Source organism: Gopherus evgoodei, chromosome 12, assembly GCF_007399415.2.
Source record: "Gopherus evgoodei ecotype Sinaloan lineage chromosome 12, rGopEvg1_v1.p, whole genome shotgun sequence".
Classification (NCBI taxonomy): domain Eukaryota; kingdom Metazoa; phylum Chordata; order Testudines; family Testudinidae; genus Gopherus; species Gopherus evgoodei.
In genome coordinates, this window is record NC_044333.1 from 43,612,892 (window position 1) to 43,634,437 (window position 21,546).

At 61.0% G+C, this 21,546-nt stretch overlaps 1 protein-coding gene and 1 long non-coding RNA gene across 2 annotated transcripts in view; both read left to right on the plus strand.

The window, feature by feature from the left end:
* Positions 1–21,546, plus strand: part of PKD1L3 (polycystin 1 like 3, transient receptor potential channel interacting) — a 57,691-nt gene that overhangs the window by 20,609 nt on the left and 15,536 nt on the right. Inside the window, exons 15-22 of the mRNA XM_030582001.1 lie at positions 11,417–11,595; positions 11,737–11,883; positions 12,024–12,211; positions 12,606–12,805; positions 13,839–14,007; positions 16,497–16,680; positions 16,755–16,989; positions 19,741–19,840. Of these exons, the coding sequence (XP_030437861.1) occupies positions 11,417–11,595; positions 11,737–11,883; positions 12,024–12,211; positions 12,606–12,805; positions 13,839–14,007; positions 16,497–16,680; positions 16,755–16,989; positions 19,741–19,840 (1,402 nt within the window). The remainder of the gene's footprint in view (positions 1–11,416; positions 11,596–11,736; positions 11,884–12,023; positions 12,212–12,605; positions 12,806–13,838; positions 14,008–16,496; positions 16,681–16,754; positions 16,990–19,740; positions 19,841–21,546) is intronic.
* Positions 1,468–8,175, plus strand: LOC115660625. The gene is made up of 3 exons (XR_004002859.1): positions 1,468–1,499; positions 6,995–6,997; positions 8,021–8,175. It is a non-coding gene; the product is annotated as an uncharacterized LOC115660625 (long non-coding RNA).

A 21,546-nucleotide genomic window follows, 5' to 3' on the forward strand; every position in this document is an offset into this window, starting at 1 on the left:
CAGAACAGATACACGGAGCTTCTACGACATATCATCAGCACATCCACCTCCTGGAGCCCACGTCAGATGCAGCCCAACACCTTCCAGCCAGCCGGGGGTTGAACTCCATGTGCCTGGGCCAGGGAGAGAGAGTTTTGTGCAGCAGGGGAGGTAGCATGAGCTGCAGGCAGCAGCAGTGTGTGAAGCTCTGTGAGCTGGTGCAGGGAGGCACAGGACCCATGCAGCATGGGGTGGTGCAGGACCCGTTGTGATGATGCTGCCTGTGGAAGCCAGCTGAGGTCACTCAATCAGGGTGAACTGCAAACAGAACGGGGCAGACAAACCCCAAAAGCTGGTGGATATTCCAATACCTAGGTTTACCAAGCCAGCACAAAACAGCTTCCGTATTACCTCACCAGTTAATCAGAAGTCCAAACACTGCAGTTCTCTTAAAGTTCCCAGGCTCAGGCCTCCATCCAGACACACCTGTCAGATATGATGATGATGACAGAAAATCTTATCTCATCATATAAAAGAGAAAGTTCTCCTGATCTTAGAGGACCAAGTCCCAGACACAGGTCAAATGATAACTTAGATCTTACCCAAAATACACACTATAATCAATTCTTGTTAACTAAACTAAAATTTATTTAAAAAAAAAAAGAGAGATAGAGTGTTTGTTAAAAGATCATTATACAGACAGACTTGAATTCAACTCTTGAGGTTCAGATACACAGCAGAGATGAGCTTGTAGTTGCCAAAAGTCCTTTTAGAAATAGTCCAGAGGTTATAGTCCAAGGTCCATATTCAGGGTGACTCTAGTCAGTGACTGGGGATCTCAATCCTTCTTGCTTAAGTTTTCCCCCTCTTGAAACCCAAAGCAGATCTGAGATGAAGGAGGATCGTGTCCCGGGGTTTTTATACATTTCCAGCAGCCTTTTGGCCTGAGAAAACAATAGGCTTAACTCTCCTCCCAAACATCCTGGCAATTAGCACAGGATAATTTATCCATTAAACCGTTCGATACAGGTTACCACAACCTACAAGGAGACATAGAGACAATAATACTATTGCACTTAAGTATCTTCCTAAATATTAATATTCCTTTTTTGATCTTTGACTCAAAGCTATAGCAATAGACAAAACTTGTTTGCTTACATCACAAGCCCTGAGCAAACATCTACCCTTCTACTTCTAACAATGCAGACTTGCATTTCACAGCTCTGTTCATTTACATATCTTCCTAACCAGTCTCTAAATTTCAGCCATGGGTCAGGTCAGTCTGGAAGGTAATTAACTCTTTCTGGCCCTGTCACCTTTCAATGAGAGATTATATCACACTCATAACATCTGTCACGGAGTGTGGGGGAGTCCGGTCCTGCACCCCTCTTCTTGGGACTCTCAGTTACTCTCAGCCAGCCAGTAACACAGAAGGTTTATTGGACAACAGGAATGGAGGTTACAGCAGAGCTTGTAGGCACAGCCAGGACCCCTCAATCGAGTCCTTCTTGGGGTTCAGGGTGCTTGGATCCCAGCTTAGGATTCCCTGAATTCCCACCACCCAGCCCGAAACTGAAACTAACCCCCTCCAGCCGGCCCCTTCCTTCCTCTAGCTTCCCGGGCAAAAGTGTTGATCTCCCCTCCCCCCCACCTAGCTCAGGTTACAGGCTCAGGTATTGCCCATCCCCTAAAGTCCTCCCCTGCTCTCCCATCCCCCATGCAGACAGCCCCTACTCCATCACATCTCTCCCCCCTTTGAGACTGAACTGAGCGGGGTCACTCTGCCCGGTGACCTGGGGAAGTTCAGGGCCCCCCCTCCGGGACAAGGCGTCCACTATCAGGTTGGCACTTCCCTTCACATGGACCACGTCCATGTCATAGTCCTGCAGGAGCAGGTTCCACCTCAGGAGCTTGGCGTTGGCTCCTTTCATCTGGTGCAGCCAGGTCAGGGGAGAGTGGTCGGTGTACATGGTGAAGTGTCGCCCAAAGAGATATGGCTCCAGTTTCTTAAGGGCCCACACCATGGCCAGGCATTCCTTCTCGATGGAGCGTAGTTCTGCTCCCGAGGTAGCAGATTTTTACTCAGGTACACGATGGGGTGTCTCTCCCCCTTTTCATCCTCCTGCATTAACACTGCCCCCAGTTCCATGTCTGAGGCATCAGTGAACACCATAAAGGGCTTGTCAAAATCTGGGTTTGCCAGAACTGTGCCACTAACCAGAGCCTCCTTCAGCGCCCGGAGAGCCTGCTGGCACTGCTCGGTCCAGATCACCTTGTCTGGCTTCCCCTTCTTGCACAGCACAGTGATGGGGGCGGCTATAGCGCTAAAGTGGGGCACGAACCTTCAATAGTACCCCGCCATCCCAATAAAGGCCTGGACCTGCTTTTTGGTTTGGGGAGCGGGCCAGTCTTTGATCACCTCCACCTTGGCTGGTTCCGACTTTAGGCAGCCGCTCCCCACCCGCTGGCCCAGGTAAGATGCTTCAGCCATCCCCACCTTGCACTTCTCAGCCTTTATGGTTAACCCAGCCTTCCGGAGTCGGTCCAGCACTTGTTTAACCTGGGACATGTGGTCCTCCCAGGTCTGGCTGAAGACGCAGATGTCGTCAATATACGCCACGGCAAAACTCTCCATCCCCCTCAGTAGCTGATCCACCAGGCGCTGGAAGGTGGCCGGTGCTCCCTTGAGGCCGAAGGGCAGGGTCAGAAACGCGTAGAGCCCCAGAGGGGTGATAAAGGCCAATTTCAGCCAGGCATCTGCGTCCAGCAGCACTTGCCAGTAGCCCTTGGTAAGATCCATGGTGGTGAGGTACCAAGCGCCTCCCAGCTTGTCTAGGAGCTCGTCAGGCCTGGGCATGGCGTAGGCATCAGACACGGTGATGGCATTGAGCTTTTGATAGTCCACACAGAACCGGATTGACCCATCCTTCTTGGGGACTAGCACCACTGGCGAGGCCCAAGGGCTGGAAGACGGCTGGATCACCCACAAAGCCAGCATGTCCCTGACCTCTTTCTAGGTCTTGGGAAGTTTTCCCAGTGACCCAAAAAGGGGAGCATCTTATAGGAGGACGTGACCCGGTCTCCACCCGGTGAACAGTCAAATTAGTGCGTCCAGGCTGGTTGGAAAACAGCTGTCGGTACAGATGCAGCACCCCTCTGATCTCAGCGTGCTGGCCCAGGGTCAGTTGCTCAGAGAGGGGAATCGCCTCCAGGGGGGAACCAGCTTTTGTCCCAGGGAATAGATCCACTAAAGGGTCATCTCCCTGCTCCTCCCAATGTCCACACACGGCCAACACCACATTCCCCCTGTCATAGTATGGCTTCATCATATTCACATGGTACACCCGACGGTGATGTGCCTGGTTCGACAGCTCTACCACATAGTTTACCTCATTTAGTTGCTTGATCACCTTGAAGGGCCCTTCCCAGGCTGCCTGGAGTTTGTTTTTCCTCACGGGGATGAGAACTATCACCTGATCCCCGGTGGCGAAGGCACGGGCCCGTGCCATGCGGTCATACCAGATCTTCTGCTTCCTCTGGGCTCGGGCCAGGTTCTCCCTGGCCAGGCCCATGAGCTCGGCCAGTCTTTCCCGGAAGGTCAGGACATACTCCACCACCGACTCTCCATCGGGAGTGGCCTTCCCCTCCCATTTGTCTCTCAGCAGGTCTAGGGGCCCCCTTACCCGCCTTCCATACATCAGTTCGAAAGGTGAAAACCCGATAGATTCCTGGGGTACCTCCCTGTACGCGAACAGCAAGTGAGGTAAGTACTTGTCCCAATCCTGCGGGTGCTGGTTCATAAATGTTTTTAGCATCATTTTTAGCGTCCCGTTGAACCTTTCCACCAGCCCGTTGGACTGGGGGTGATACGCTGAGGCCCAGTTGTGCTGGACCCCACATTTCTGCCATAAGGACCGGAGCAGGGCCGACATGAAGTTGGACCCCTGGTCCGTTAAGACTTCCTTAGGGAACCCCACCCAGCTGAAAATGGTTAGCAGCGCATCTGCCACGGTGTTTGCTTCAATAGAGGACAAGGCCACCGCTTCGGGGTAGCGAGTGGCGAAATCTACCACCACCAGAATGTATTTTTTCCCCGACCGGGTCGTCTTGCTGAGAGGTCCCGCTATGTCCATGGCCACCTTCTGAAAAGGTTCTTCTATGATGGGTAAAGGCCTCAAAAAGCCGCTTTCCCCTTGTCCCAGGCCTTCCCCACCCTCTGGCAGGGGTCACAGGATTGGCAGTATTGTCGGACATGGGTAAAGACCCCAGGCCAGTAAAAGTTCTGTAGCAGCCTCTGCCTGGTGTGCCGGATTCCCTGGTGCCCTGCGAGAGGGATGTCATGGGCCAGGTACAGTAGCTTGTGGCGAAACTTCTGGGGAACCACCAGCTGCCTCCTGATCCCCTATGACTCTGTTTCGCCTGGGGGAGCCCATTGTCGGTACAGGAACCCCTTCTCCCACAGGAACCTCTCCTTGCAACCTCTCCTCATGGTCTGTACCGCACTAAGGTCAGCCCGGTCCCTGTGCTTCCGCAAGGAGGGATCTTTCTGCAACTCGGCCTGGAACTCAGCAGCTGGGACAGGGATGGGGACCTGCTCTCTCTTGCTGGCTGGGTCTGAGGCCGCAGCCTCTCTGAGCCGTGTCTCTGGGCGTTCCCTCCCCACCAGGTTAGAGTCCTGCGCCTCGGGCAGAGTACCTTCTCCGTTGTCAGGGTGCAGTGCCCTGCGCTGACTCTGACTACGAATCATGACCAGGGCACCCCGGGCGTTGCTTGGCCAGACCTCCAGGTCCCGCTCCCCATTAACACCTCCATGGGCAAATGTGGGTGTACCCCCACGTCCTTGGGGCCCTCCTTGGCCCCCCACTTCAGGTTTACCCTCGCCACGGGCACCTTGAATGGGGTCCCGCCCACACCCATCAGGGTCAGGTAGGTGTCGGGCACCATCCGATCTGAGGCCACCACCTTGGGCTGGGCGAGCGTCACCTCCGTGCCCGTGTCCCAGTACCCAGTGACCTTCCTCCCATCTACCTCCAGGGAAACAAGGCACTCTTTCCGGAGGGGCAGCCCTGCGCCCACCCTATAAACCAAAAACCCAGAGCCTGGAGCATCCAGCCCCCCAGAGGAGCTGACCTGGGGACCTCCTCCCTCCTTCACAGGTGGTACGCTGCCAGCCCCCCTTTCCTGGGAATGCTGCCCCTCATCCGACTGGGTCTTTACCCAGTCAACCCTCTGCGGGTTGGGTCTGCTCGGTCTGTCCCTGGGCTTGGGGCACTGGGCCCATATGTGGCCTCGTTGGCCACAGCGATAGCAGCCCATGTCTCGTGGGTCCCCTCGAGTGGGTCGGATGGACCTGACGCTGGATGTTCCCCTTTGGTGGGGGTTCTCCATAGGCCCCCACTGGGAGGTCCCATGATGACTCTCTCTCTGCGTTGAGGCAGGTCTGCTCCTTCGAGACCTCTCCCTGTTATCCCCTGCCCGACTGTCCACAAATTGGTCGGCCAGCTGGCCTGCGTGCTGCGGGTTCTCCGGCTTCTGGTCTATCAACCACAGCCTCAGGTCAGACAGGCACTGTTCGTACAGGTGCTCCAGTATGAATAGGTCAAGCAGGTCCTCTTTAGTTTGGGCCCCAGCTGTCCACTTGCGGGCATACCCCTGCGCCCGGTTGACCAGTTGTAGGTATGTGACCTCACGGGTTTTACGCTGACTCCAGAACCTTTTCCGGTACATCTCAGGAGTCAGCCCAAACTCGCGGAGCAGGGCCTGTTTGAACAGTTCGTAGTCCCCTGCCTCCGCCCCTTTCAGTCGGCTGTACACCTCCATGGCTGTGGAGTCCAGTAAGGGGGTGAGAACTGCAATCCTGTCTGCAGGGTCAACCCGGTGCAGCTCGCAGGCATTCTCAAAGGCCGTCAGGAAGGTATCTATGTCCTCCCCCTCCTTACGCCGGGGCAGCAAGTGCTTATCAAAGCTCTTTGTAGGCTTGGGCCCCCCCTCACTCACCGCAGCCGGAGCCTCACTGCTCCTCAGCTGGGCCAGGTCCAGCTCATGTTTACGCTGGTTCTCCTTCTCCTCCCGCTCACGCTGGCGCTGGTTCTCCTCATGTTCACGCTGTTTCTCCTTCTCCTCCAACTCATGCTGATGCTGTTTCTCCTTCTCCTCCAGTTCATGTTTACGCTGGTTCTCCCACTCCTTCAGTTCTTGCCCCCTTAACTCGAGCTCTTCCTGTCTCAGCTCCCTTTCATATTCCAGCCGCATCCGCTCCACGGATGCCGAGCGTTGCCGGGAGGATCCCCTGCTGGGGGTGAGCTTCATCAGGAGGCTCCCCTGCTGGCCGGGGGTGTCACGGTGCCCTCGGTATACACTGGGCTCCTCCCCGCCCTTCCCGTAGGCATAGGAAGGGGGGGTCTCGGGAAGCCCTCGTCCGCCGGCTGACCACTCCCAGAAGAGACAGACACTGGGGCCTGCACTGCATCTGCCCGGCTGCTTCCCTCAGAGACAGGGCTCCGTCCATTCAAGCCGTCTCCCTCCTCCAGCTGGGCAATCAGCTGGTCCTTGCTGAGCCTCCCCGGGCGCAGCCCCCTCTGCTTGCACAGCTCCAGCAGGTCGCACTCGCGCCGCTTGGCATACATCTTCCTGCTGGCCACTCACAGGCCGGGGTGCTCGCCGCTCCCCATGGTTTTCAGGGGGACCCCTAGCGCACCAGCCCTTCTTGAGGTCACCACCTCTCTGCCAGGGTCGAGCTGCAGACTCCTCCGCCCCTGGGACCGCTCGCTGCAATCCCCCGGGGAACCCTGTTACTGCAAAGTCCTTCTCACTGGGCACACACTCCCAGGGGTTAATCACCCCTACAATTGTCCCTTCGTTTTACTGCTCCCCAGTCACTCACGGCAGGAAGCGCCGTCCATGGGGTGCAGTATATCCCGCCGCTGCCACCAGTTGTCACGGAGTGTGGGGGAATCCAGACCTGCACCCCTCTTCCTGGGACCCAACAGTGACTCTCAGCCAGCCAGTAAAACAGAAGGTTTACTGGACAAGAGGAATGCAGGTTACAGCAGAGCTTGTTGGCACAGTCAGGACCCCTCCGTCATAGTATCTTTCCCCAATCTGAACCTTAGAGTTTAAAAGTTGGGGTACCAGCATGAATTCCTTTAAGCTTAATTACCTGCTTAGATTTGATAAGCTGCCACCAATCAGGAATTTCAGTGCCTGATACACTTTGGTCCCCCCAAAACCTTCCCTGGGGACCCCCAAGACCCAGACCCCCTGGATTTTAACACAAGGAAAGTAAACCCTTTTCCTCACCATTGCCTTTCCTAGGATTTCCCTCCCGGGGTTACCCTGGAAGATTACCGTGATTCAAACTCCTTGAATTTTAAAACAGGGAGGAATGTCCCTTCCCCCCCTCCCCTTTCTCCCTCACCCAGAGGCAATACAGATTCAAGCTTCGTGAATATAAAACAACGGGATTCCCCCTTTCCCCTCCCTTTCCCTTCCCTGTTAAGTACAGACTCAATTCCCTTGAGCCTTAACAAGGGGAAAAAATCAAACAGGTCTTAAACACAAAACTTTTAATAAAAAGAGTAAAAGTTACAGGGTCTGTCAGCTTATAGAAACTGGAGAAAAAGCCTCCTCCAGCAGAAATACAATTTAAAATACTTCCAGCCAAATACACATTAAAACTCTACCAGCCAGATACACATTTGCAAATAAAGAAAACCAGTGAAAAAGACTAAACCGCCTGTTCCTTAATACTCACTATTCTGAATATATAGGAGACTGTAGCAGGGAGACTGGCAAGAAAACTGGTTGCACGTCTAGTCCCTTTCAGGACCCAGAGGGAACAAAGCCAAACCCAAAAAACACAAACAAAGGCTTCCCTCCACCGAGATTTGAAAGTATTTTGTCTCCTGATTGGTCCCCTGGCCAGGTGTTGGGTTTCCTGTTTGTTAACCCTTTGCAGGTAAAAGAGACATTAACCCTTAACTATCTGTTTATGACACCCTCAACTGAGTCCTTCTCAGGGTTCAGGGTGCTTGGATCCCAGCTTAGGATTCCCTGAATTCCCACCACCCAGCCCAAAACCGAAACTCAAACTAACCCCCTCCATCCGGCCCCTTCCTTCGTCTAGCTTCCCGGGCAAAAGTGTTGATCTCCCCTCCCCCCCACCTAGCTCAGGTTACAGGCTCAGGTATTGTCCATCCCCTACAGTCCTCCCCTGCTCTCCCATCCCCCATGCAGACAGCCCCTACTCCACCACAACATCAGACCTGTGCAGCACAGAACCTGTGCAGTGCAGGGAGGCACAGGAGACATGCCGCATGGGGTGGTGCAGCATCTGTGCAGTGCATGGTGTGGTGTAGCCAGATGGGGAGCTCTGTGCAGCTGACACAGGGTGGCGCAGGACCCGTGTGGCATGGGCAGGGAGGAGGCCAGACAGAGAGCTCTGTGTGGTTGACGAAGGGAGGCACAGGACCAGGGAGGAACAAGATCCAGGCTGCATGGGTGGGGAGGAATGCTGGGCAGGGAGCTCTGTGCAGCTGACACAGGGTATCGCAGGACCCATGCAGTGCAGGGAGGCATAGGACTCAGACAGGGTGGGGAGGGAGGAGCACCGGGCAGCGCAGAAGGCGCAGGACCGGGCAAGGTGGGGAGGGAGGAGCACAGGGCAGCGCAGAAGGCGCAGGACCCGGCAGGGTGGGGAGGGAGGAGCGCAGGGCAGCGCAGAAGGCGCAGGACTCGGACAGGGTGGGGAGGGAGGAGCGCAGGGCAGCGCAGAAGGCGCAGGACCGGGCAGGGTGGGGAGGGAGGAGCACCGGGCAGCGCAGAAGGCGCAGGACCGGGCAGGGTGGGGAGGGAGGAGCACCGGGCAGCACAGAAGGCGCAGGACCCGGCAGGGTGGGGAGGGAGGAGCGCAGGGCAGCGCAGAAGGCGCAGGACCCAGGCCAGGTGGGGAGGGAGGAGCGCAGGGCAGCACAGAAGGCGCAGGACCCGGCAGGGTGGGGAGGGAGGAGCGCCGGGCAGCGCAGAAGGCACAGGACCCGGCAGGGTGGGGAGGGAGGAGCACCGGGCAGCGCAGAAGGCACAGAACCCGGCAGGGTGGGGAGGGAGGAGCGCAGGGCAGCGCAGAAGGCGCAGGACTCGGACAGGGTGGGGAGGGAGGAGCGCCGGGCAGCGCAGAAGGCGCAGGACCCGGCAGGGTGGGGAGGGAGGAGCGCAGGGCAGCGCAGAAGGCGCAGGACTCGGACAGGGTGGGGAGGAAGGAGCGCAGGGCAGCGCAGAAGGTGCAGGACCGGGCGGGGTGGGGAGGGAGGAGCACCGGGCAGCGCAGAAGGCGCAGGACCCGGCAGGGTGGGGAGGGAGGAGCGCAGGGCAGCGCAGAAGGCGCAGGACTCGGACAGGGTGGGGAGGGAGGAGCGCAGGGCAGCGCAGAAGGTGCAGGACCGGGCGGGGTGGGGAGGGAGGAGCGCAGGGCAGCGCAGAAGGCATAGGACTCAGACAGGGTGGGGAGGGAGGAGCGCCGGGCAGCGCAGAAGGCGCAGGACCCGGCAGGGTGGGGAGGGAGGAGCGCAGGGCAGCGCAGAAAGCACAGGACCCATCAGGGTGGGGAGGGAGGAGCGCCGGGCAGCGCAGAAGGCGCAGGACCCAGGCCAGGTGGGGAGGGAGGAGCGCCGGGCAGCGCAGAAGGCACAGGACCTGGCAGGGTGGGGAGGGAGGAGCGCCGGGCAGCGCAGAAGGCGCAGGACCCATGCCAGGTGAGGAGCGAGGAGCGCCGGGCAGCGCAGAAAGCGCAGGACCCGGCAGGGTGGGGAGGGAGGAGCGCAGGGCAGCGCAGAAGGCGCAGGACCGGGCAGGGTGGGGAGGGAGGAGCGCAGGGCAGCGCAGAAGGCGCAGGACCTGGCAGGGTGGGGAGGGAGGAGCGCCGGGCAGCGCAGAAGGTGCAGGACCGGGCAGGGTGGGGAGGGAGGAGCGCCGGGCAGCGCAGAAGGCGCAGGACCCGGCAGGGTGGGGAGGGAGGAGCGCCGGGCAGCGCAGAAGGCGCAGGACCCAGGCCAGGTGGGGAGGGAGGAGCGCCGGGCAGCGCAGAAGGCACAGGACCTGGCAGGATGGGGAGGGAGGAGCGCCGGGCAGCGCAGAAGGCGCAGGACCCAGGCCAGGTGGGGAGGGAGGAGCGCCGGGCAGCGCAGAAGGCGCAGGATCCGGCAGGGTGGGGAGGGAGGAGCGCAGGGCAGCGCAGAAGGCGCAGGACCCGGCAGGGTGGGGACGGAGGAGCGCCGGGCAGCGCAGAAGGCGCAGGACCCAGGCCAGGTGAGGAGCGAGGAGCGCCGGGCAGCGCAGAAAGCGCAGGACCCGGCAGGGTGGGGAGGGAGGAGCGCAGGGCAGCGCAGAAGGCGCAGGACCCGGCAGGGTGGGGAGGGAGGAGCGCAGGGCAGCGCAGAAGGCGCAGGACCGGGCAAGGTGGGGAGGGAGGAGCGCCGGGCAGCGCAGAAGGCGCAGGACCTGGCAGGGTGGGGAGGGAGGAGCGCCGGGCAGCGCAGAAGGCGCAGGACCCAGGCCAGGTGGGGAGGGAGGAGCGCCGGGCAGCGCAGAAGGCACAGGACCGGGCAGGGTGGGGAGGGAGGAGCGCCGGGCAGCGCAGAAGGCGCAGGACCCAGGCCAGGTGGGGAGGGAGGAGCGCCGGGCAGCGCAGAAGGCGCAGGACCCAGGCCAGGTGGGGAGGGAGGAGCGCCGGGCAGCGCAGAAGGCGCAGGACCCAGGCCAGGTGGGGAGGGAGGAGCGCCGGGCAGCGCAGAAGGCGCAGGACCCAGGCCAGGTGGGGAGGGAGGAGCGCCGGGCAGCGCAGAAGGTGCAGGACCCAGGCCAGGTGGGGAGGGAGGAGCGCCGGGCAGCGCAGAAGGCACAGGACCCAGCAGGGTGGGGAGGGAGGAGCGCAGGGCAGCGCAGAAGGCGCAGGACCCAGGCCAGGTGGGGAGGGAGGAGCGCAGGGCAGCACAGAAGGCGCAGGATCCGGCAGGGTGGGGAGGGAGGAGCGCCGGGCAGCGCAGAAGGCACAGGACCCAGGCCAGGTGGGGAGGGAGGAGCGCCGGGCAGCGCAGAAGGCACAGGACCCGGCAGGGTGGGGAGGGAGGAGCGCAGGGCAGCGCAGAAGGCACAGGACCCAGGCCAGGTGGGGAGGGAGGAGCGCCGGGCAGCGCAGAAGGCACAGGACTCGGACAGGGTGGGGAGGGAGGAGCGCCGGGCAGCGCAGAAGGCGCAGGACCCGGCAGGGTGGGGAGGGAGGAGCGCCGGGCAGCGCAGAAGGCGCAGCCGGCAGGGTGGGGAGGGAGGAGCGCCAGGCAGCGCAGAAGGCGCAGGACCCAAGCAGGGTGGGGAGGGAGGAGCGCCAGGCAGGGAGCTCTGTGCAGCGCCGTGCATGGCCAGACGCTCTCCCTTGTGGCTGCAGGTCGTGCTCACCCTGTATGGGACAGAGGGACGGAGCGAGCCGCACTGCCTGCGGGACCCCCACAAGCCTGTGTTTGAACGTGGTGGGCTGGACGTCTTCCTCGTAACCACCTGGAGCTCCCTGGGGGAGCTGCACAACATCAGGCTCTGGCACGACAATTCTGGCTCCAGCCCCTCCTGGTAATGCCCGTGGAGTGAGCCAGGGGGTCAGGGAGGGGGCACCAGCTCCTGTTGTCAGGGGAGGGGAGACCCCTGGAGTGTGTCCCCATGGGGCTGGTGCTGCATGAACAGGCAGCAGGTGAGCCACTGCCCTCTCCCCAGGTACGTCAGGCAGGTGGTGGTCAGCGATGTGACAGCCAGGAGGAAGTGGCATTTCCTCTGCAGCGCCTGGCTGGCTGCGGACCTGGGTGACTGCCAGCTCGATCGGGTCTTCCCAGCAGCCTCCAGGAGCGAGCTACTCTCCTCCAGGTAAGCACCCCAGAGCCCAGCTCTCTGTGCACTCCACACCCGCCCACCGCTGGGGGCAGCCACAGCCAAAGCAGGCCTGCACTGGGCCGTGCTGGGCGGGGCAGGTGGCCTCTGACTGCCTGGCACCCCCCTTCTCTCAGGCATCTGTTCTGCTCGGCGCTTGTGGAGAAGGTGACACACGACCACCTGTGGCTGTCGGTGCTGACCCACTGCCCCTGGGACCCCTTCACACGGCTCCAACGCCTGGCCTGCTGCCTGACACTCCTGCTCTGCACCATGGTCATCAACATCATGTTCTGGAGAGACCCGCCGGAGGCCCTGCAGCCAGGTGAGCCGGGGATCCCCCCGCCAGGGCGGAGGCAGCGGCAGGGCCGGGGCTCCCACTCCTGCATCTCCAGTCCCACACAGGTTGTGCGAACCCCATTCCTGCCTGGAGGCTCAGGGCACCTGCCTGCTCCAAGCCAGGGCACTCAGCTGTCCGGCATGCCCTGCGGGTGCCAGGTGCCTCAGGGCAGCATGGACACCTGAAGGAGAGCCCGCCCTCCCTGTGCCCTGCTTCAAAGGGTTGGACTGGAAGTTGAGGGTGTGGGGGGTTCCACTCAGGGCCACGCCCCTGTGGCCCCCAGAACAGCTGCCAACGCCCTGGTGAGTGTCTGGGTTTCTCCCTGCACTGCGCAGTCCCACGTGCCACATCCTGGGCTAACGGCCGTCTCTCCCTGTAGCAGGGCGTGTCCTGCTCACCTGGCAGGAGCTTGTTACCAGCGTGCAGACTGCGCTCATCCTGCTCCCTATCAACCTGGTCGTTGGGCAAATCTTCCAGCTGGTCCCACCGCAGGAACTGCCGCTGCCCCCCATAGGCATCCGGCTCCCGCGGGCCTCTGCACCTCCCCAGGAGGTGTCCTCCCTCAAGCGCATCACGCAGGTGAGTGCAGAGCAAGGGGTTCCTTTCCGGCCCAGTGAAGGAGTGGGAGTCTGCCATGGAGTCCCCAGGCGATGCTCTGGAACTGCTCCCCACCAAGCCAGAGCAGGACTGTGGGGAGCCTCCTCTCCCTCGGAGCAGACTGTCTGCAGGGCAAGAAGCTCACACGGCTTCACCTCCTGCGTCTCTCCTTGGAGCATTCAGCATCCTCTGCCCCTCCGTGCGCTTCCCACAGCGAGTCTGCCCAGGCGGGGTCCTGGGGAAGCCAGAGGGTCCTGCACCCCCACTTCGCAGTCAGACGTGACTCTCAGCCAGCCAGTAAAACAGAGGTTTATTAGATGACAGGAACACGGTCTAAAACAGAGCTTGTAGGTACAGAGAACGGGATCCCTCAGCCGGGTCCATTCTGGGGCCCAGTGAGCCAGACACCCCGTCTGCCCTCATTTCCCATCCCCAGCCAGCTCCAAACTGAACACCCCTCCCAGCCCCTCCTTTCTGGCCTTTGTCTTTTCCAGGCCAGGAGGTCACCTGATCTCTTTATTCACCTTTAGCATCCCCTTGCCAGGGGGGAAGGGCCCTGGCCATTTGTTGCCACGATACAGAGTGTCGGCCATTTATGCACACTGGAGACTTAAGAAATGCATAGGGGAAACTGAGGCACCCACACAGTATTCAGAAGAAACGTTAAGAACAGCCCCACTTTGTCACATCGTCTCTTCCTGGTCCCACAGAGCATGGGATGAGGGACACAATATGGCAAAATGCTCTGTCTGGCCTGGGGGCAGCTGCAGGCTGGGGGGAGCCATGGGGAGCTTCAGGATCAGGGCCCCTGCGAGCCAGGAACAGCTTAGGACTCACAGCTGCCTTGGCTCCTGGCAGTCTCCTGCCACCTGGACCAGCTCTGCCTGGCCCTGCTTATTGGGCCCTTGGTGATTGGATATGGGCCAGCCCTACCCCTATAGATCGTGTGCGCCCAAGCCTGAGGCTGTGGTGCTGGGCAGGGCCAGCCATGTCCCTGGCGTTTGTCCCCATCCAGGAGCTGAAGGCGACAGTGGGGTTTCTGTCCAGGACCAAGCTCTGCCTGGAGCACGAGGCTCTGCCCCAGGAGATGGACAGTGTCCCTGAGCTCGTGCGTAGCCTCTGCTGCCTTGTCGGCTCTCACCTCCGCAGGGGCGTGGAGCCAGCGGAGCCCTGCCTGGTTAACGGTACAGACACCAACGGCCTGCTCCTGGGAGCCACCCCGCTCTGCCTGCCTGGGCCAATGGAGGTGGGAGCCATCCTACCAGCAGTCCCATGTGCCTGCCTCCGGGAGCCGGCAGTGCCACTGCCAAGCCTGCTGACTCCTGTGTGCCAAAGGGACAGGGGTCCCCAAAAGGGCCAGGACCTGGCCCAGAGCAGGGATGCTCGGAGGCTGCATCTGCCCACAGGCCCATGGCACCTCTGCCCTCTCTCTGAGTGCGCCTCTCAGGTGCCAGGCCTCTCCCGCTGTGGAACCATGTGATTCTCTTAGGCTGGGCGCTGGGCTATAGCCCCATGACCCAGCAGGTCCCACTTGTGGTTCGTCCCTTGGGGAGCCTGGGGTGGTGGGGGACAGGGACGGGCCAGCTGGCTGACACCATTCACGGAGGATTTTAGCAATAGGAACACAGCAAATAGAGCAGAGTTCTAAACCCAGCAGCCTCCAACGTTGTGTCTCACCCAGCTGTTCACCATCCCCGATGGGCAGGACGAGCTTCTTCATGGTCCCCAGCGGGGCTCCTCCGCCTCCCGAGAACGGGACAGATCTAGCCCTTAGTGCAGGGGAGAGGGAGAGGGAGGGGGGCTTCCTGCCCTGATCAAAACCCGTTTGTAGGTTGGCTGGAGGGGAGGCAACTCCCCCCAAGTTAGCAGCTGGGTCTTGTCCCCCCCTCTAGGGTTTGCCATCTCTGCTTCCTTGCCTGTGCTTCCTGCCAGTCCAAGGTGCTCACCCAGTGTGCTTGCACCACAGACCCCACAGTGCACTCGCACCGCAACCCCCCTGTGCACTTGCATTGCAACCCCCCATGCGCTCGCACTGCAGACCCCCATCCGCTCGCACTCCTGTGCCCCCAAGTGCACTCCCACCCCCAGTCCTCCCCAGTGCACTTGCACTACAGACCCCTCCCGTGCACTCTCACCACAGACCCTCCCAGTGAGCTTGCACCACAGACCCCCCGTGCACTCGCACCATGGTGCCTCCCCGTGCGCTCGCACTACAGACCCCCCGAGTGCACTCACACCACAGACCCCCCCCAGTGCGCTCACTCCCCGGTGCCCTCCAGTGCGCTCGCTCCACAACCCCACCAGTGCACTTGCACCACAGACCCCCCTAGTGTGCTCACACCCTGGTGCCTCCCTGTGCGCTTGCACCACAGACCCCCCGTGCACTCGCACCGCAGACCCTCCCAGCGTGCTTGTGCCACAGACCCCCCCTAGTGCGCTCACACCCTGGTGCCTCCCTGTGCGCTTGCACCACAGACCCCCCATGCACTCGCACCGCAGATCCTCCCAGCGTGCTTGTGCCACAGACCTCCCTAGTGCGCTCACACCCTGGTGCCTCCCCGTGTGCTTGCACCACAGACTCCCCCACTGCGCTCGCTCCCCAGTGCCCCCCAGTGCACTCGCTCCGCAACCCCCCCAGTGCGCTCGCGCCACAGACCCCCCTAGTGCACTCACACCCTGGTGTCTCCCCGTGCGCTTGCACCACAGACCCGCCCCAGTGCGCTCTCTCCCCAGTGCCCCCCAGTGTCCCCGTGCCCTGATGCCTCTCCGTGCGCTTGCACTGCAGACCCCCTCCCAGTGCATGGCAGACACCCCTGCAATGAGGCCAACAAAGAGGAGTCGAGATTGTCTCAGACCAGCTCCAAATCTGTCCCAGCGCCTGGCAGGCCGGGAACTGTCATCACCTGTGTGCAGCGGGGCACGGAGGCCTGGGGCGGGATTGTACCCATGAGAGGGCTCCCGGGTTCTGCGCTGGGCGCTGTGAGTGCGGGGGGCTGGCCAGGGGCCACAGGACTAACGCTGCCTCACCTGTGTGCAGCGGGGCACAGAGGCCTGGGGCGGGATTGTACCCATGAGCTCTCTCACCCCAGAGGGCTCCCGGGTTCTGCGCTGGGCGCTGTGAGTGCGGGGGGCTGGCCAGGGGCCACAGGACTAACGCTGCCTCACCTGTGTGCAATGGGGCACAGAGGCCTGGGGCGGGATTGTACCCATGAGAGGGCTCCCGGGTTCTGCGCTGGGCGCTGTGAGTGCGGGGGGCTGGCCAGGGGCCACAGGACTAACGCTGCCTCACCTGTGTGCAGCGGGGCACGGAGGCCTGGGGCGGGATTGTACCCATGAGAGGGCTCCCGGGTTCTGCGCTGGGCGCTGTGAGTGCGGGGGGCTGGCCAGGGGCCACAGGACTAACGCTGCCTCACCTGTGTGCAATGGGGCATGGAGGCCTGGGGCGGGATTGTACCCATGAGAGGGCTCCCGGGTTCTGCGCTGGGCGCTGTGAGTGCGGGGGGCTGGCCAGGGGCCACAGGACTAACGCTGCCTCACCTGTGTGCAATGGGGCATGGAGGCCTGGGGCGGGATTGTACCCATGAGAGGGCTCCCGGGTTCTGCGCTGGGCGCTGTGAGTGCGGGGGGCTGGCCAGGGGCCACAGGACTAACGCTGCCTCACCTGCTCTTTCAGAGACTTATCACCATCTCAGCAGCCACCTGAGCCGCGTGCTGGGGCCGCTGCTGGCCCAGCTCCGAGCCCTGGACCTGAGCAAGCTCTGCAATCCCCACGACTACCTGCAGGCAGCCGGCCGGCTGCAGAGCCTGCTGGAGCAGCTGGAGCAGCCAGGCCCGCGCCAGGAGCTTGGACTGGCCAGGTAGCCACGCGCCAGCCTGCTGCTCTCCCTCAGCTGCCCAGAGCCACTCAGCCTAACCGCCCCCCTTGTTCCAGGGGCGGGAGGAGCTTCCCCATCTCGGAGCCCCGAGGGCAGAAGGCCACCATCCCCTTCCAGCTCCCGCGAGAGGCTCTGTTCATCTGCTGGGTCACCGTGGCTGCCACCAGCCTGGCCTCAGCCTACTTCACCATCCTCCTCAGCCTGCAGCTGGACAGGCAGAGAGCCACCAGCTGGGTCGTCTCCATGCTGCTCTCTCTCCTCCAGAACATCTTCATAATGCAGCCACTGAAGGTAAAGAGCTCAGCGCGGGAGCCCCGGGGAGAACTGGGTGACAGCCATGGCCCAGCCACAGGCCCTGCATAACTATGGGCCCAGCACAGCCACGGGCCCAGCCCACCCACAGCACAATCACAGGCACAGCATAGTAGGCATCCCAGCCCAGGGAATCCTACCGGCCAGCTGCAGGTCCCTCCACATTTGTGATTGGATCCAGAATCCTACCTCACTTCCTAGCTTAATCTGCTGTCATGTTGCTGTTAAAAAACATCCATATTCCTGCCCAGAGGTGGCTGCACATCAGTGGCATTGGAGGGAGAAGCACACAGCAATGAGCCCCAGTCCATCCCCGCTGTGCATGGGGTGACTCGCTGAGGCCTGGAGCTGCACTAGCCCAGAGAGGAAATTCAGCCCCTGGGTGCTGGAGGCTCCATGGCTGATAGTGGCAGGAGCATGGAGCATCCGCCAGAAGGCAGGTTACAGCCCCAGGCAGTATCAGCATGTCTGGCACCAGAGTACAGGTGAGATGGCTGAGATACAGGGTATGTGAGCTACAGCACCTGACAGCCAGACGCAGCCAGACCGACCTTCTCTAGAGTTCAGAGGCTGACGCTCTCCTGCTCTGGGAGCTGAGAATGTCTCACCTGGTGTCGTGTGATCTGAGAATGCATCCCACCCCGCCCCCTCTCGCCCCTCAAGATCCAGGATGCATCTCACACCCAACCCCCCAGGATCTGTGAACTCGCCACCCGCTCCAACCCCCCCACTCCCAGGATCTGGGAACACGCCACCCCTCCACACACACACCCCGGGATCCAGGAACGCGTCACACTCCCTGTCACGGAGTCCCCAGGCGATGCTCTGGAACTGCTCCCTACAAAGCCAGGCAGGACTTTGGGGACCATCCTCTCCCTTGGAGCAGACTGTCTATAGGGCAAGAAGCTCACACGGCTTCACCTCCTGGGTCTCTCCTTGGAGCATTCAGCATCCTCTGCTCCTCCGTGCGCTTCCCACAGCGAGCCCACCCCAGCGGGGTCCTGGGGAAGCCACAGGGTCCTGCACCCCCACTTTGCAGTCAGACGTGACTCTCAGCCAGCCAGTAAAACAGAGGTTTATTTAGATGACAGGAACATAGTCCAAAACAGATCTTGCCAATACAGACAACAGGACCCCCTTTAGTTAGGTCCATCTGGGGCCCCTAGGTAGCCCAAGCCCCATCGGGGCATCCCTCTCCATTTGCCAGCCAGCTCCAAAATGAAAAAACCCTCCAGGCTCTCACTCAGCCTCCCCTCAGCTCCTCCTCCAGCCTTTGTCCAGATTCCCGGCAGAGGTGTCACCTGGCCTCCAACACCCCTCCTGGTTCTCAGGTGACATGCTCAGGTATGCTCCCTTCCCCAAGGCAGCCCGTCCCAGCAAAACTTCCCTGTAACCTTCTCAGGTCAATACTCTCCACTCAGCATTCACATAACACAGCAAGACCATTCCCACTTCGTCACACCCCACACCCCCCACCCCGCTCTGTGGGATCTAGGAATGCATCTCACACCCAACCCCCAGGATCTGGGAACATGCCACCCCTCCACATGCACACCCCGGGATCCAGGAACCCGTCACCCCACCTTCAAGGGATCCAGGAACGCATCTCACGCCCAACCCCCAGGATCTGGGAACACACTACCCCTCCACACACCCTCCCCTGGGATCCAGGAACGCGTCACTCCCCTGGGATGTGGGAACGTGTCACCTATACTCACCTGCAGCCATGGGATTTAGGAACACGTCTGTCCTCCCAGCAGCTTGTTCTCAACTGGCATCAACTGTCTCTTAGCTGAGTCAGAGCATGGGGGCTGGTTCAGAGAGCAGGTCAAACCAGCGTATTCAGTGCAGATGTGAGAGGATTTCCCATGGTGCAGGCACAAGGGGTAACACACACAAGGGCGACCAACAAAAGTGAAAATACACTTTGAAGACTAAACTTAACTTCAGGAAGATACACTCTGTCCCCTACAGTCAGTTCCCAGCAGCCTCAGCCCACCAAAGAGTCACTGTTCTCAGAGGTACAAGAGCTCTGGTGGCTTGCATCCAGGGCTAGAACAATGTGTACGGGGGGTGCTGAGAGCCATTGAACCAACTGTAACCTCATATGTGATGGAAACCACATCAAGCCAGGGGGTGCGGCAGCCCACAGCACCCAGTAATGGTAACGACGGGTTCTTTTATAGTCCAGTAACCTCTGAGCCGGTGACAGCCAGCCCAGCCCTGCTGGCGTTCGGGATTCAGCCGGCGCAGGTGGCGCTGTTCTCTGGATCCCGCTCACCGGCCAGGACCTCTCTCAGGAGCAGGATGATGAAAACCCAGGGTCCCAGGAGAGGGTCAGGTAGCAGCCAGACTGGCAAAGCTGCTCTAGTAGCTGCTGGTTTCCTCCAAAGGCTCTTTCTTTAATTACCTCAAGAGAGGTGATGGGCATCCCCTTATGGTCCTGGCCACCAATTAGCTCCACTTCCGGAGAGCCCAAGCTCGGCTCACCTCCTGGTTACCAGCCCTGCGTGACGCAGCCCTTGCGACTCGCAGGGAACCCGCCAGTCTCTGTCTCCCTTGTGTATCTTCTCTCACTAGCAGGGGGCACAGGCTGCTGTGACCTTGTGTGACCTGGACAGTGGCACTGGCGATTAGGGTGAAGTTGTGGGCCCCGTTCGCCCAACATGCCCTTGCGCTGGTGCCCCCGGGGGAGGCCCCAGCACTGACAGCCTGTGCCTCTCCCCACAGGTGGCTGGGCTCACCCTGCTCTTCTCACTGGGGCTGAAGAGGATGCTCTGGCAGGACAAGGGGAAGGAGCAGCAGCTGCAGAGGAGCCTGGCTCTCCTGGGTAAGTGCAGGAGCTAGCCAGACGCTCCGGCTGATGGCAGCAATGGGGCAGGGCTCTGGCAAAGCACACTGCAGCCCAGCAGCCGAGCCAAAGCCTGGCTAACTCTGACCCATTTGCATTGCAAATCCTGAGCCAGCTACCCAGGGCAGGAGGCGCTGCATGGCCCACGGGGCTGCACGGGGCTCTGCCAGACTGGGCAGGGGCACCCTAGTGTCTGCAGCAGGGTCTGCAGCACCACAAAGCTGGACTCTTGCAGGGTTGCATCCCCTGTGAGGCTCGGACGGTGCCGCGGGCTGGCCCCACTGGCTGCCTGATGCTGGCCTGAAATGGAGCCCAGCTGCCGCAGAGCAATGTTGGCTGGTCTGTGTTCAGGTGCAGCCAGTCAGAGCACTTGGCAGACATGCCAGGCTTTGTCTCAGGCACTCTGCAGAGCCCTTCAGTGGGGCAGGATCCACACTCGCGTCACACCCCTGAACAGCAGCTGCCTGAGCAGGACAGGCTGATGGTACCACAAGCTGGCCCTGCCCAGCACTTGGGGCTCATAGAGGTATAAGTGCCCCAGAATGCACCAGCTGGTACTACTGCTCCCTGGGCATGAAGGAAGAGAACCTTCTGACTCAACTGGAGCCTTACTGAGCTGGCTGCCTTAATATCCTGTGGCAGAGAGTTCCACAGGCCTGGGCGGTAATGAGCAAAACACATTTCCTTCCATCCATTTTAAATCTGATTTTGTGTGATCTTTGTACACTGCGGGGCTCCTCGCCCCCACTCTGCAAGGCAAGTACACACCCAGCAGCAGTGCCTGCTCTTGGCCCCAGAGGGTGCCATCATCAGAGTCATGTTCCCCATCAGACTTCACTGAAGCCTTGTGAGCTCAATGATTCCCCTCTCCCTTGGCAGGCTGTTAGCTAGGCACTGGGTGTGGTGCCAATACCTGTCCCTTGACTCCTGCTGGTAACATTGCAGGCCAGGGCTCGCCATCGGCTCAGCCTTTGCTCGCCCTGGTTACTTAGCCTCTCGCCAGCCTGTGTCCAGGAGCGTTATGGGGTGAGGCCGCCCCACCCAGCCGCCAGGGAGGGCATCCCGTGGCAGGCCCTCAGGGCCACTGCCAGTGCTGCAGCCCTGACACGTCTTTCTGCAGCCAGGTGCCCCTACTTGGTGCTGCCTGGGACAAGAGACTGGAATGACCCCGTCTACCACCCCCCATGCCCAAGACCAGCGCCCCCTCGAAGGGGGAGGACCTGGAAGAAGAAGAAGCTGTACACACAGCTGGGAGAGATCGTAGGTAGGGCTGGGCTGGCTCTGTCCAGGCCCCAGCAAGGGCGAGAGGCTGCAGCAGCCAGTGCCGTGGGGCAGTGAGATGGCTCCCAGCCCCAGAGCCCCCACCTCACCTCATCCCATGGCATTGTTGGTAGAGCTGAGGGGCCCCAACACCCCAGGGCCCCCCAGCTACAGCAAGCTTGGAACGAAGGCTGTGAGCTGGCGCTGTGCAGCGAGCCAGGTGCAGGGTAGCATGGGCCAGTTTCGTGGAGCAGGAGGCTGGTGGCTGCCTGAGGCAGGGCTGGCAGTGGGCGGGAGCCGAGCCACACAAGGTCCCATTAGACACATGGTGTGTGGGAAAGGGAGCCAGCAGGGTCAGAGAGGTGCAGATTAGGGGCTGGGCTGGGGTGTGCAGCAATGGGGAGTGCCCCAATTAGCCTGCTGGC